Source organism: Diorhabda sublineata, chromosome 11, assembly GCF_026230105.1.
Source record: "Diorhabda sublineata isolate icDioSubl1.1 chromosome 11, icDioSubl1.1, whole genome shotgun sequence".
Taxonomy (NCBI): Eukaryota; Metazoa; Arthropoda; class Insecta; order Coleoptera; family Chrysomelidae; genus Diorhabda; species Diorhabda sublineata.
The window spans coordinates 13,741,779-13,757,840 of record NC_079484.1 but is presented as its reverse complement, the minus strand read 5'-3'; the positions used below and the strand labels follow the sequence as shown (position 1 = coordinate 13,757,840).

The window sequence follows — 16,062 nt, the reverse complement described above, 5'->3', positions numbered from 1 at the left end:
CAATTATTTAAACGCCAAAAAATTCGAATTTTTCGGTAATTTTAACACAGAAAATACGAATTTTTTTGATAATTCGAACTTCAAAAGTTCGAATTATCGAGGTTTTTTTACATGTGTTAGTATAGGAATGTCAAGGGACCGACGCAAAAGTTCGAATTAACGAGGAATTCGAATTATCGGTGTTCGAATTATCGGAGTTCGACATATAGAACAGTCGATTTGATACTAATTTGATGAAATTTTTCCGTACATAGATTTGACAATCGATTATAGCGCCAATAGAGATCGATAACCAATACACATGTATTTTCAATATTGTTCTGTATCAGCGCCACACAAATACAAATCGATAATATTCTAATTACAATTGAAAATATTCGTAACATTGACAGTCGATAATGTGTGTAACAATTATCGACACAACCTAATTTATCGTTATCAAAATGCATAAATTGGAACATTTGTGTAAATGTGATTTTAATCTTTTTTTTAATAGAATACATTTTAGGCTGAAATTTTTTTTTTCAAAATATTCATTTTTTTATGTAAATTGCGAAAAAAATATACGAACTTGATTCCACGACGTCAGAAACAGTTACGAAGGATTATATGTAGAAAGTCATTTTTTTTGCATTTAAAGTCATGAAACTGTAAAAAAATATTTATTTTTTTTAATTTTCGTATTTTTTTTATAAATCCGCCGTAAAATGGTACATTTTGAAACCAAGATCATTAAAATCCATCCATTTTTCGATTTTCTAGAGCCAAAAAACCAGGTGACCGCGAAAGTGTATAATTACCTTGCGTCCTGTTGATTCGTTGTCCCATAGCCGTTGCCAATGTCTTATTGCACGGGTATGTCGTTCTTGTTTGTACATGTTTTTGGTGAAAAGTTCAGTAGTCTGTTCCGGTTGTTCGTACGAATCTTTCGCTATCTGCTATTTGCATTCCGTGATGTTGTCTGTTTGTGTATTGCATCGTAATCCTTCTTCCCGTTTGTTCAAGGTCTTGTATATTTTTTGTCAGTTTTGTTGTGATTTTTGTGTTAGTGTTCATGTGTTGTAGTGTGTACATTGCGTTCTTTGAGTCTGTATGTATTATTTATATTAATGTTTATAAGTTAAGTGGGTAGGGACACGCTATCGAGGTTTGTGTCACTGTGCATATCACCATGGTGATATTGCACAATGTCACGGCCCACCTACCTTGCGGCATAAGGCTAGTTTCCGCCCAAAATCGACCGAAACCACTGTCAAGAGAACCCTTCCCAACTCCTCTACTCCTAAAAATGAGCGGGGAAGAAGACCCTAACTTCTTTTCTTTATTGTCTCAAATGAAGGCGTACAATTATTATTCTTATACAATAAGACTTTTTTTTCCCCCTTCTCCTTCTTTTCTTTTTTTTTTCCAGTGCCATATTACTTGCAGAGCCCATTTTTTAGTCATCGTCATAAATGGTCTGTTGCGCCCATTCATTTAGCCATTCTGCGATCATCTTGTTATGTATTTCTATGTCTGTGGGCGGGTATTGAATATTAAATGTCCTGAGTCTTCTTGTAAGTAGGGTTCTGGCTTGCAGTCTGTTGTGTTCTGTGCAGTCATTTCTTACGTGTTGTATGGTCTCCGGCGTTTGACAATGTTTGCAGTTCCCGTCTGTTTCCCGTAATTTGAAGCGCTCGTAATAGGTTTGGATATGTCCGTGTCCGGTAAGTATTTGTATTGCTTTCCAGTTTAGGTCTGCGTGTTTTGTATGTTTTATCCATTCGTAGGTTTTGCGTCCTGTTGATTCGTTGTCCCATAGCTGTTGCCAATGTCTCATTGCACGGGTATGTCGTTCTTGTTTGTACATGTTTTTGGTGAAAAGTTCTGTAGTCTGTTCCGGTTGTTCGTGCGCATCTTTCGCTAACCTATCTGCTATTTTCATTCCGTGTAGTTGTCTGTTTGTGTATTGTATCGTAATCCTTCTTCCGGTTTGTTCAAGGTCTTGTATATTTTTTGTCAGTTTTGCTGTGATTTTTGTATTAGTGTTTATGTGTTGTAGTGTGTAGAATGCGTTCTTTGAGTCTGTATGTATTGTTACTTCTGTCGTCAGTGTGTTTTGCGCTAATTCAAGTAGTTTTATTGTTCCCATGTATATTGCGTACAGCTCGAGTGTGTTGATGTCGCATGTAGTGATTATCTTTATTTTATGATGTTGTTGTATAGTATTTTTTATGTATATTCCTATGGTTGAACTCTCATCATTTTTGCTAGCGTCAGTGTATATGTGCAGTTGTGTAGTTTTTTCTTCTTGTGTCTCATCTGTTAAACGTAGGTGTAGTGGTCTTCTAGTCGGGTGTGGTTTGTCTATTGTGTAGGTATGCAGTGTGTTTAGTAGCGGCTTTCGTATTGTGTATGTTTCCCATCTCGCCCCAGCGTCCGCCTGTAGTGGGGTTACCCCCGCAAGCACATGCAAGGCCGAGGTGGGTGTTGTCCTGTATGCTTTTGTTATAGCTAGTATGTAAGGTCTTTCTGTTGCTCTTAATTGTTTAATTATTCTGGAGTCTTTGTATCTATGTCCCCATATTTCTGAGGCGTAAAGTACCATGGGTTTTATTGCATGTTCGTATATGTACCGAAGTATTATTGGTTTTCGTCCCCATTTTCTTCCCGTGACTGCTATCAGTTTGCTCGCTATGTCGGAGGTTTTTTGCCTAATTTTTTTGATGTGATCTAGGAATAGTAGTCCTGTGTCAATTGTCACTCCTAAGTATTCTATGTTGTCCTTGATTTGTACTGTATGTCCGTCAATTTTTAGTCTCGGTTGTCTCGTTTTTTTGTAGGGTATGAACATAGTTTCCGTTTTGTCTTTATTATAGGTCAGTTTCTGGTTTTCAGCCCATTTTGCGCAAGAGGCCCAAATATTATTCCATTTCCGCTCTAAAACGTTTAATGAGGTTCCCGTCACTAGGATTATTTGGTCGTCCGCAAAGGCTTGAATCATGTCCTCTACGTCTAGTCCTCCTGTCTCGTCTAGGTGTCTGAACCAGTCCTCCATAATTAGATTCCATAAAGCTGGTCCGAGGCTGGAGCCTTGTGGGCACCCTCTCTGTGTGTTGGTCTCTATGTTTTCGGTTCGTATGTGTCTGTGCCTAAGAAAGTCGGTGCATAGTTTAGCGATATTTCGTGGTATATTTTTTTGTCTTAGTAAGTCTACTATTTGTGGTGTCCAGGCTGTATTGAACGCATTGCTCATGTCTAGTGTTATAACTAGTGGGTAGGGACAGTGTGATTCTCGTTAATCCATTCATGCGCGTCACTAATTAGATGACGAGGCATTTGGCTATCAGAAATGTGTTTTTTCGCCGTGGCAAGCCGCACGGACCTGGACAGAGCCAGTTCATCATGCAGTCAAAGTGGTCTGTCACATACAAGGTCCCAAACCCCGCCTCTTCCATTTGCCAGTCCCTTCAGTGGAGACTACGTGCCACCCTATTTCACCCTGGACCCTTAAATCAATAAAGGTGGGTCTCGGTGGCCACAACAGCACGACATGGGGCCTTAGAAATTAACCTGCCCCGCCAATATTTCGTTTTCATAGTCCGCGCCACTTTCCAGGACGGACTCCTTTCCAAAGCGAGGCCAAGACATTGTATTCCCCAGCTGTATTAGGCTGGTGCGCGTCTGAAAGGATCCCACGACACTCCCTGTCCATGTTCCCAGGTACCAGGTCTGGAAGTGCACAGTGGTCCTCGATAGCCGAAGGTGGATGGTATCTATAAAAATATTTAGAATAAAAATATAAAATATTAAATCTAAGTAGATGAGCAACGTATGTCTGACTACAGAAATAGGGAAAACCGTGTGTTAGAGAGAGAGCAGCGAGACAATGTATAAGAGAGAGAGAGAGAGACTTCGTTTTTGCGCATGCGTAAAGTTATATATTCGTTGCGATGATAACAGCGGGAGCGCTGATATACCAGGTCGGTTAAAAGTCTTTGGGTTTTAAAAAATTATATATACCATTATTATTCGCTAATCTTGTAACAAAAGTATAACGTATAAATAAAAAGAGATTTTTTGTCAATGTAAGGTATCACGCACGTAATCGAGACATATTCGTTGCGATGATAACAGCGGGAGCGCTAATCTTGTAATATAAAAATCTGCGGTTAACTGATAGCGTCTTATTACTGAAATACAGTTAAAAGTAACGTATACCGGGTGACTTAAAAGTAACATAAAAAAAACAACAATAACAATAATAATTATTTATTTAAATCATTGATAACTTTAACTTTATAAAAGTATACAAATTCTCTAAGAGCATTGTGTAACATATCGTTTGGTGTAATAGAACAAAATGCGTATAAAATTTGTAAAGGACTTTCGGAGAAGGTATTTTTACAGAAATCCAAAACATAATAATATTCAGAAAAATTCAAATTTTCTAACACAGATATACGTTGTATAATTAAATTATTTAATTCTAAAATTTGCGATACTTCTTCTTCATCCATGTAATACTCAACACCATGTTTCTTGACTAAAATTACCTTACTGTCATCGTAATTCAATGGGGTGATGGTACAGTAATCTCCACATGGTAATGAATTAGGTTTGAACTCGTCTCCGGTATGAAGAAAGATCTGTTGTGACATAATTGAGATAAAGGTATTCCATTCATAAGTACTGAAAGATATTTTGCTGAACTTAAGATGTTGAGATAAGATAACAGCAGGTGTGAATGATCTTGCAGGACTTATTCCACATTTTACTTCATACCCCGAAATTGGATACTGTGTTGAAAGCAGGTAAATGTTTTCAGACTTGGCAGCAGTCTCATAGTTTTCCAATATTCTATCTAACTCTGAACTGTAGTTACTCGAATCAGATTCGATGTCGACAATACCACTATCTTGGGGGGAACTCATGTTGCTAAAATTGAGTTTGATATCCAAAGCTCACTCCAATTTATAGAGAGCTCTTTCAAGGTTTTTTTAGCGCGGCGAACCGGGGGGGAAAAATCTATACAATATCAATATTTTCTATCCAACTGTTGTGTTTGCTATCCAAACCAAGCCACTTGACGTACATTTTGTTACCCTTTCTTCTGAGCACCTTTTCAACTAAGTAAATGTCTGGATTCGATGTTTTCTGTAGTTCTTCATGATAGAAGCAGCCGCTGATTGGTGTACCTTGCATGTCTTCAAGTAAATACGTAGCAGGATTGGTAATTTTAACTTTGGTGATTTTGAATAGTTCTGTAGTCCAATTGGGTGTATATCCTTTGTCAAAGACATGCTTTGCCTTGGATATGCGCACAATGTCGCCAACTTTAAATTTTCGTGGACCGGCTATCTTTAAATGACTATAGGTGTTATTCAAAATAGATTTTTCGTTGGATTTGTTGACTTGAGAAGGTTTATATTTTGATGTGGAATGTTTTGTATTGTTATAGTTTTGAGTTATTTCAGGCAGAATATCAATCCATTTGTAGGTGCCATTTAAACTGAAATACTTGTAGAGTTTCGATTTTAGCGTTCTTATAACTCGCTCTGCCATAGAGGCTTTCATTGTACTAAATACGCTATAATGATTTATGTTGTGTTTTCTCATTAAATTTTGAAATTTGCTGTTGTAAAACTCCTTTCCCTGATCAGATTGCAGATTTTTTGGTGTTCGTCTAGTGTGAGCGAGAATGCCCGAGTAATCTCCTCTCCGGTCTTCGTTTTTAGTGGGCGTGTCCACACAAACTTTGAAAAACAATCAATGACGACCAGTATCATTTTATGATTCCTATTTTGTGATGCAAAATTCCTCATCTCCGCAAGATCCATTTGCCAAAGATCGTCAAGACCCTTAATAATAGTGCGTCTCCGAGGAAATTTTTTCCGTATCGGTTTGTGGAGTTCGTTTACAAGATGAATTTTTTCTTTAGAATACATATTATGACGTACTACCAGCTAGCTTCAGCTCCAGACTGTTAATGCGGTTAACGGTATTCGTATTCATAACCTTAATATTGTTTACAATGCCCGAAACGTTAGTTTTCATATCAGAGACGGATCTGATATTTTCTGTAATTTCTTTTTGTAACTCACGTATGCTATCAACACACATGTTAATAGAAGCAGTGAATTCTTTTCGAATAAATATTTTGGCTGCAACAATTGAATCGTCAACGTATTTCTTCGTAGCCATATCCCTAGCTGCTACAGGGGGATTTCGCGAAATAAATGTATCAATTTCGTTAGTTTTATTTTGTAAGTTAGTAATGTGCGCCTGTAATATGGGGATTTTCGTCTTATGAAGCTCATTTCTCATTTCGTTCAATCCTACAGCTAAATCCTTTATATCACGGTCTTGTTGCTGCAGCACCACACCACGTGCTTGAATTAATGGCGAGTTGATAGCACGTAGGTCATTCAACTGCACATCAACATATTTTTTTGTTGCAGCATCACTATTTGTTGTCGGTTCCTTAACATTACAAATTTTCAATATCAATATTACCGTCCTGTGTATGAGGAAACGTAATTTTCACTAGTAAACGCGCATAGGGCGTTTGATGTCTATGTCCGAATTTATCGACTGGCATAATTAAAATGAACAAGTTTCAACTTGTATTATTCTATTATATCAGCCTCCTTTAGTTCATTGATAATTGCTACTATTTCGTTGTCGTGTGACGTATTACCTGCCTCTTTTGAAGCAATCAACAACTTCAAACGTTCCACCAATTCATTCGCATCATCCCAATAAATATACTCCATAGGTTTATCATTATATCTTAAACGATCGATGCCTTTTCCTTTTGCTGAAGGAATCGATTTTAGACGAGTCAATACCTGAGACGATCTATTCGTCGTCGTTAGAGATTTTGTTTTGAATAAAGGTTTTATGATGTAGTGATATTTTTCAGTACTTGACCCCTTAAGACGATCTAACGTGTCTAAATGAACTTCAGTTGTTGTCAAAAGATTTTTATAGTTCTGTAAATCTTGATCATTGTAACTGGGGTCTCGGTAAAATAGAAGCTCATACAAGCCTGGTGTTCCAATTACATATCTTCCTCCTTTGTTTTTCTCAGGTAGTATGTTTATATTACCGGTTTTTCCATCAAATGCAATTCGACGTTTGCCTAATGACCAACCGATTTCATCGTTGTATATCGGACCATAATTTTTATCAATTTTATCATCTTTTTGGAAGTAATCTTCAATGAACTGATGACTGATGGCTGGATATTGGTCCAAATAGTCTGCGAAAGCTTCCTGGGAAATTTCGGGGCGCATCTCTTCTGGAGATTCAGAACGTGTAATATTTCCGAATTCATCGGTTTCGGCCACCGGTTCCGTTTCGAGAAAAGGTGTAAACACATCATCGGGTTCTTCCTTCTTTATTTCCTCTTTTGGATTTAAATTTGTAATCGTTTTTTGTAATGTCTTTGAGGATTGCACAATTTCTTCAAGTGGTTTAGATATCGGTTTGAATAGTTTATTAATAGACTCATCTTGCTCTGATTTACCTAGTTTCAACGACAAGTATTTTTTGCGAATCGATCTGGCAAGTTCGGACACTTTTTTCTTGCGCAATGCATTAGCAACCTTATCGTCAGACATTTTGGTATGGACTGAAGATGCAGCTTACAATTTTATATATTTATCGAATCCTTTGCGATACCTACCACCATTAAGGGTAAAATCCTTCATAATTACCAAAGTACCATAGCGATCACACCAACACTTTGAACACACATTTTTGAATGTGTCAAACTTTATGTCTGGAGATACGTGTTCGTCGAATATATGTTTCAAGTTCACCTCATCCTGCTTGAATAACACAATAACATTACAATTGTCGCGAATAAGCTGTTTCGGTATTTTTGAGTATGTTTGACAAAGATATGCAGCATCAATATCTATTTTCTACACATGGAGTAGTATTCACGAATTTTCTGCTGACCGTCACAGGCTACGTCATCGAATAAAAAGATGGAATTTGGTCGAGCTTTCTCTGGACTAATTATTTCCTCATTGTCTTTAAATGGGAAATACCCAACACCCTTGACTTGCGCTATAACTTCTTGTAGCAATTGATACTTTGGTTGAAATAACGATTTTGAATAGACATAAACATTTTTGAATTTCGCGCCATTTGGATTGAATAGGAGCGCCAGCACGACGTTCGTCTTACCACACCCACTGGGGCCACATATAATGGCACGGAAAGAATTTGGCAACAATTTACCATGTTTGCCAACAGTTGGTGTTGAGGTGAAATCCAGATTTTCAATGGGTATAGTCTGCTCTTGTTGAATTATTTTCATTGTGTGTGTCGTTTTTCGTAGTACTACTCTTTAAATATAGGTGTCACCAATTGAGCGTGTCAGTCTTAATGTTGGTGTTTGAAGGAGATGGTATTTTGAATTCTCTCATCAATAAACTATTGAACTTCACTTACCTAGCTATCAGTACTGTGGACGTAAGTAAACCACCGCCCCCCCCACCCTTTTTCCGAAAAATACATTTTTTTTAGCTGGTACAAAATTGGAAAAACGTCTTGATCGTGGAGATCCGGGCATCAACCCCTTGGACGCTGCTTGTAAACAACACGATATTTCTTACTGGAAGAATAAGTCTCTCGAAGAACGACACAAAGCCGATCATACTTGAAGATAAAGCTTGGGCACGCGTCAAATCAAAAGACGCTTCACTGGGAGAGAAAGCTGCTGCATTACTTGTAACAGGCGGAATGAAGGTGAAAAGAAAGCTGGGAATGGGTTGTCGTCGCAAACGTCGTTCCTTGCATCGAGATGTTATTCTGAAAGTGGGAAAGTCATTGAAGAGAGGAACATCTATGAAAGACACCGCAACGTTTGCCTTACGAGCAGCCAAAGCACTTATTAAAGAATTTGGCGGCAAAAAAGAAGTCGAGGTTCCTCGAGTAATGCCTGTAGCGAAATCCGGAGGTTTCCTACCACTTATTCCTTTGTTTGCCAGTCTTTCGGCACTTGGAGCTTTGTCAGGTGGTGCTGCTGGGATTGCAAAAACCGTCATTGATGCTAAGCATGCGCAAAAGAAATTGTAGGAAGATGTACGTCATAATAAGGAACGTGTAGGATCTGGCCTATACTTGAAAAAGTATTCAAAAGGTGGATTTGGATTGTATTTAAAAAAAAAAACAAAAAAAACTAATAAAGCTACCCAATCACGCACTATCTGACTTTGACATTGCGCATTATGCAAAATTACTTAAAATATCACATTTTCGAGGAGTTTTCATGCGAGACACCCTCTCCAAAGACGGTCCTCGAAGACAAGAATGCGCAGTGGTTAATTTAGATGTCTCTAAGAATAGGGAGTCATTGGGTGGCTTACAGAAAGATAAACAACGATGTAGAGTATTTTGATTCATTTGGTAATTTGAAGCCGCCGAAAGAAGTTGTTGAATATCTGGGAAAGAGTGCGAGAATTTTCTACAACAATACCCAATATCAAAACTACAATCAAATAAATTGCGGACATTTGTGTTTGAAATTTCTACAGCAACAATGACGAGCGTAGAACTATTACTACAACATATCTACCATGGAAAAACATTGAATAGTTTTACTGCCGAAGAACTAAAGCACACTCCCATTGAACATCTAATAGAGTGTGTAAGACCTTGGGAATTGTTGGATATGTGGCATAAACTTCCCAATGAATATCGAGGAAATTTTGAACTACAAATACGACTACCTTGTTTCATCCATTACAACCGACCTGATTGGACAACACATTGTGATGGTCCTCCGAGTTCTCAAGCCACTTGTTTTCTTTGTAACAATAAATAGTATAAACAAGTAGTATTATTTAAATTCAAACATCACCCGAATTCCATTAGTCACCATGTCACAGTTGCTGAGAGTAAACAGCATCAATCATGAATTTACCTCTCAACCTACTACGCCTATTGTGCTCGATCCGAATAATGATTACTAAATAGCTTTGCGATCTTTTCATTCTTATCACAGTATACTAAACATTGAAAATTGTAAGTTTTACTACTACGATACCAAGGGCAAGCTTCAAAGTTTTGATTTTCCCACAGGATGTTACGAAATTGCCGATCTTGAAGCGTTTATACGAGATAAATTGGGTGTGGACAATTCAACTAGACCAGAGGGTATATTTTTACTAAAACCCAATCACAATACGTTGAAATGTGAAATTTCCAGTAAATACAAAATTTCATTCAAAGAAGATAATAGTATTGGGAGAATTTTGGGTTTTTCACCGAAAATACTCCACGCAAACAAAATACACTCGTCAGATCTCCCCGTCAAAATCATTAAAGTATCTAGTATTCGCTTCGATTGTAACATTACCACTGGAGCCTTCGATGCAAACAGACCTGCTCATACTATATACGAATTCGTCATAAAAGTGGATCCAGGATATTCCATAGACGAAATTCCTCATAATTTGCTCTATTTACCTGTTATACCACAACGTGAAATAACCAATATCACCGTCATCGCTTTAGACCAAAACGGTCAGCCTGTAAACTTTCGTGGAGAACTAAGTACGTTGGTGTTGGAGCTTAGAGCGCGAAGCAAATGGGACTAATAATAAATCATAAAAGACAGTCTACAGAGCATTCAACTTCATTAGATAAGCTACCATCAAAGCTAAAGCAACTCACGTTCGCAAACAAATTGGTTCTGCAATCGTTGGGTTTTAAATTGAAAAATGACAACAATGTATGGAAAACGTCAACGCCAAAACGACAACATGCCTCCAATGTTTGATATCTACCGTAAGCCGATGTTTGACGATTCAATTCGAAAGGCTGAATACAGAACCTATGCTCCATTTATAAAGTCATTCAATTGCAGTGACATTGTGGAGTTTAGCATTAATCAGGTTGATTCGTTCTTTGCAATGAGCGAACCTTTGTTGTGCATTAAAGGTTCGCTTGAAATACACGGAGCTGGTGACGTAAAATTAGCAAATAATGTTGGAGCCTTTCTATTCGATTCATGTACGTACAGTGAAAGTGCCAGGGAAATGGAAACAGTTCGGGATCCTGGAATAGTGAGTGCCGTACGTGCTATGACTTGTTATAACCAAGAAGATTCCAATCATATGGCTATAGCCGGCTGGAATTGCCCAAAAGATCCTATTCTGAATGTTAGCGACAAGTCCTTCAACCTTCAAATACCTCTCAAACATATTTTCAGCATTTTCAACGATTATTCAATGATTACATGTGGGCGTCAAATAATACGACTAGTTCGGGCACGAAATGATAATGATTGCTTATATATTACTGAAAAGAATGTCTCTGGAACGCTCTCCACTACAACAGCTAAATTAAACATTACAAGCGTTGAGCTAAAAGTTAAACATATCTTTCCTAATGACGACATAAAATTAAATCTCATGAAATCCATTCAAAAATATCAACCTATAGTTATTCCATTTAGGAAGTGGGAGTTACACGAATTACCCTCAATTACTAAAGGAGCAAGACATGAAGTTTGGGCTGTCAAGACATCCACTTCAGTTGAAAGACCTCGTTTTGTTATTGTTTTCTTTCAAACCGACAAACGTAACTTGAGTACAGCTGACCCGACTTTATTTGACAATACCGACGTACAAAGTATAAGACTGTCACTTAATGGTGATTATTGGCCCAATGAAAGAATGCAATTGGATTTCGCTAAAACTGATTACAATGAAGCCTATTTTAACTATACTGAATTCTATCCCAACTACGCAAACTCCACACAGAAGCGCCCCCTGCTGGATTATTCTTCTTTCAAGAAACGAGCATTGTTTGTTATCGATTGTTCAAAACAGGAGGAAAGCATGAAGGCATCCACAGTCGATGTGAAACTTGACATTGAAGCAAACATAGGTTTTCCCGAAAATACCAAAGTATATTGCATCATAATTCACGATTGTGTAATGGAATACTTCCCCCTCACCGAAATTGTTAAAAGCTTGAACTAGATGTTGTGAGTTAGTGTTCGATCAGACGTCAACATGAGAGTAGCTTTTGTAGACATTCAAGGTTTTGTCGTAGACGGTCTTTTCGTTGCCTCGAGCTCACCATAGAAATTGGCTTCAAAAGTTCACATTACATATTTTACCACCGCAACCGTTTTCTATATTAAGTAACGAGGACAAAAAGACCACATCATACTTGGAAAGAAATGTGCACGGCATTCGATACTCTTCAGGAGATGTAGAATATTCTAAAGTAAATGAAATATTAGAAAGCAAGTTATTGTATGTCGCAGGAGGACAACAAAAAGTCGAGTTTCTGCAAAAGAAATGTCACATTTTCGGTATTTTTCCACATATTATTGACGTTTGCAAATTTGATGGTACACCCTGTGAAACTGGAAACTTTGCTCAAGATCCAAACCCCTGTCACGCATCTGGACTATTTTCATGTACTGAAAGAAATGTACAACGTCTCCGTCACTGGTTTTTAAATACTGTATTACCATTATAAATAAAGTTTTTTTTTTAAATATGGGTTTTATTGAAACACTGTATATTCATCAACTTTTATATTACATGAAGATTGGAATTTTCGTTTTACAATTTTCAAAATAATTTTTAAAATTAAAACAAATACAGCCACTAATATTACACATGACATAGCAAAAACAGAATTAATTTCATTTTTTATATCCCCTTCTGTTCTGTTGAACATGGTGTAGGTTGAATACGTCTTAACGGATAAGTAGTTTGCGACAGTCTACGGGCCAACTGATGGACCTCTTCAGGCACCCAGTGAAGACTGCTCCACGTCACTTTCTTATCAAATAAACTAAGATTCTGCATTTGTTTCATAACCTCACTTTTATCTCCATAGAAAGCAATATCTTTCTTTAATTCACCAATGCTATTAATAAACTCTTCAATTTGACGTCTGTACTCTTCTGAAGACATATTACGAAAGAGAACATTCTCATACGTAGACACGTTTGATGATCGTTTGACGCAGCACTTGACGTTTGACTTAACGACGTGACGTTTGACGTAACGACGTGACGTTTGATATAACGACGTGACTTTTGACGTAACGATGTGACGTTTGACGTAACGACAAGAGAGATACATTTCATGAATATTGTTTTTACTGCTATTACATAAAGATATATTGGAAACTAACAAAAACACAAGAATTTTAAAAATAATTTAATTATAAGAAAACGACAATATTCTACATTTATGAGAGAGATACATTCCATGAATATTGTTTTTACTGCTTTTTCTTAAATAAAAGCTCACTCTTTATTACTCTCGTGACTGTCATAGTATAACACTTATACATGAAGGATGACATCACAATGACCAGTGGAAAGAAAAAAAAAATAAAAATACATTTCTAATAAAGCCCTGTTGGGCACAGACTTATGTCTAACACTAACAACGCTCATATAAATCACCTAAAACGCATACTAAAAAACTATGATAAAACAGATATTTTGATGTGGCATTATGAACCGCCACCGTTCATAATACCGCAAAAACACAGGAATAATTTTATAATAAGAAAACGACAATATTCTACATTTATGAGAGAGAGAGAGAGAGAGAGAGAGAGAGATACATTCCATGAATATTGTTTTTACTGCATAGCGGCCTCAAAAGTATCAATGTCACTGTCTATATCAGAATCATCAAAACGATTATTTCTAGGCATCTCATGTAAATTATTAATACAGGACTCATGTGATTTTATCATGAATAAGACTTTGTTAAATCAACTCTGACACCAATAGGACATTTCTTGATATACACATTCAACAATTTCGTCACCATCAAATACTTCATGACAGTGATCATAATTAACAAAAATGTTCTTTTTTAAATATTTATGGACCGTTCTAAATACAAAATAACATGATTTACAAACATTTATACGATATTGTGGAAGCGAATATCCACTAGACCATACGAAGTAAGTAGATTCTTCAAACATATCTCCCCAATTTGTTTTACTTAATATAGTGTTTCTTAAATATAACGGTATTTCTTTATTATAGTCAATATATTCTATTCCAATGGATGAAGAATTTGGATTACTCTCAGCCTCTTTTATCATCGCATTCCATTTGTAAACAGGAAATTTTTTCACAATTTTTTCGGTCAATTTCCGAGGAAGAGGGGATTGCTCTGCGAAATCGGCTGCTGACTTTATCGTTTCACAAATTTTTATGATGCATAATTCCATTAATGTTGAGGAGTTCATTATCTACAAGAGAGTAAGTTTGGAATACTATAATGACCCCACGGCAGCGTATCATAACTATTGGTAATCAAATATCTTTTATCGTCATGAGGACTTAGCGCAATTTTTGTTCTATGTTCTATGCTATATATGTTATGAGCATATGACCTAATACAGCGTTGAGTAATATTTTTTTCTTTGAAATCATTTGAACAGTTTACATAATCTTCAAAATTTATTTTGTTTTTTACTACATTATATCGAACTCCTTTTGCCTTCTTTACTATTGCACTTGATTGAACTTTAATAGAATACATTTTAGACCTCAAGCCTGCAAAATGAGTCATAATTTGGCCTTTGTTTTCATCTTTCATAACTCCCAGAACTTTTTTATTTAACTGTGGAATATTATAGTTATTATTGATGGGGTAATCTGAAGTATCGAATTTTGTTAAATCAGCTTTTAGCACCTCCTCATATGCATCATCACGGATAAGCTCATACACAAAACTGTCTGTGTCCATATACATTAATTTACATCTATCAATACCCAATTTCGGAATCATGTAATCATAATGGAATTGATACATACACAGCTTCGACAAATCCAAAACTGTCATACCAACATAAAGAGGCTTATTGAAAACCAATTCTGATTTAGTGAGTTCTACTGCAATTAGGTTTTCATTAAAAACTATTCGACTATGAAACCTAACACTAGATATCAAATTTTTGGCGCCGTATCGACCATTCCAGGTTTTAAGAAGTTTTACAATTCGGTGCTTCCGTATATTTTCCATCGTCTTTCCAAACACAGCATTATTTGCCAATTTATATAAATTTTTCTCAAAGTAATTGGTAGCTGCAGCCCTCAAACGAGTATTTAGTTCGATATAGGGCCGCAGCCATGCAGATTGATTGAATTTCAGAATTTTATGTATCTTTTTAATTTTCAAACCGTTGGCTAACATTTGTTTTAAATTACGATAGTGAACTGTGTATTCTTTTTTACAATAAAGCGTTGTCATTAATTTGGAATAATTTGAGCCTACAGGCTTGCAGTGTTCGAGAGCAAATGGAAAATCTCTGTGAAGATCATGTAATTCATGTGGATACTCCAAGTCTACTTGTAATATACATATATCCTACGGAAGAATTATCTGCCACAGACATAACATCAAAATTTTCATTATCTAACCATTCAAATCCTCCGTATGGTAATGGTTCACACATAGCCCACCCGTATAAATTATTGACGTCCAGGTAGAGTAAGTACTTTGAGGGTTTTGTAGAATCATATTCAGGCATGTACTTATTGTTAGCATTCGATAATCTACTGCTACAAACCGAAATTCCTCCTCGAATTGCTTTCTCGATAAACATGATCATGTCTACGTCATGCAATAACTCTAATTTACATCCTACATATTTCAACATACAGTCCCAAGTATATCCAGGCATTGTATAGTACCATGCAGGGTCTAAACCATAAGTAATTTTCTTCGAAATTGTTCGAAAACATCTGATAAAAGTAAAACATCGGTCTTTAAGTACAGATCAGAATACTGACCCAAATTTTCAATATCAAATGATTTCCACACTGCATGAGCATGAGAATACTTCTCAATACTGATGTTTTTATCCTCCAATTTATTATAAAATGCCTCTATTGGTGGTAGTTCACAAGTATTTAATTTTTCCCAACTATCTATAAAATCGTAACCCTTTTTTGGCTATTAATTTAAATTGTTCGACACTTAAATTACTAAATTCTCTTTTGGAAATTTTTAAATCATTATCATTCAATGTAGCAGCCAATTCTTCCAAGGAAGCACCCAAAAA

General features: G+C 36.4%; 3 protein-coding genes across 3 annotated transcripts; 2 read left to right on the top strand and 1 right to left on the bottom strand.

Moving 5' to 3' along the window:
* Positions 1–1,438: 1,438 nt before the first annotated feature.
* LOC130450463 (uncharacterized) lies at positions 1,439–3,235 on the bottom strand. Its single transcript, XM_056788841.1, has one exon. It carries the CDS (start codon positions 3,233–3,235, stop codon positions 1,439–1,441), a length of 1,797 nt encoding a protein of 598 aa, XP_056644819.1.
* Positions 3,236–6,602: 3,367 nt separating this feature from the next.
* LOC130450118 (uncharacterized) lies at positions 6,603–9,546 on the top strand. The gene is made up of 2 exons (XM_056788321.1): positions 6,603–8,466; positions 8,521–9,546. Exons 1-2 carry the CDS (start codon positions 8,380–8,382, stop codon positions 9,070–9,072), a joined length of 639 nt encoding a protein of 212 aa, XP_056644299.1. The 5' UTR covers positions 6,603–8,379; the 3' UTR covers positions 9,073–9,546.
* Positions 9,547–10,718: 1,172 nt separating this feature from the next.
* On the top strand, positions 10,719–11,984 carry LOC130450462 (uncharacterized). The gene has a single exon (XM_056788840.1). The coding sequence runs from the start codon at positions 10,719–10,721 to the stop codon at positions 11,982–11,984; it is 1,266 nt and encodes a 421-aa protein (XP_056644818.1).
* The last annotated feature ends 4,078 nt before the right edge of the window (positions 11,985–16,062 follow it).

Excerpts from the sequence above, each read along its gene's own strand:
- LOC130450463 (XM_056788841.1), bottom strand. The coding sequence starts at position 3,235 with ATGAGCAATGCGTTCAATACAGCCTGGACACCACAAATAGTAGACTTA.
- LOC130450118 (XM_056788321.1), top strand. The coding sequence starts at position 8,380 with ATGTTGGTGTTTGAAGGAGATGGTATTTTGAATTCTCTCATCAATAAA. Across the intron at positions 8,467-8,520 it reads TAGCTATCAGTACTGTGGAC|CTGGTACAAAATTGGAAAAA; the intron begins GTAAGTAAACCA and ends CATTTTTTTTAG.
- LOC130450462 (XM_056788840.1), top strand. The coding sequence starts at position 10,719 with ATGACAACAATGTATGGAAAACGTCAACGCCAAAACGACAACATGCCT.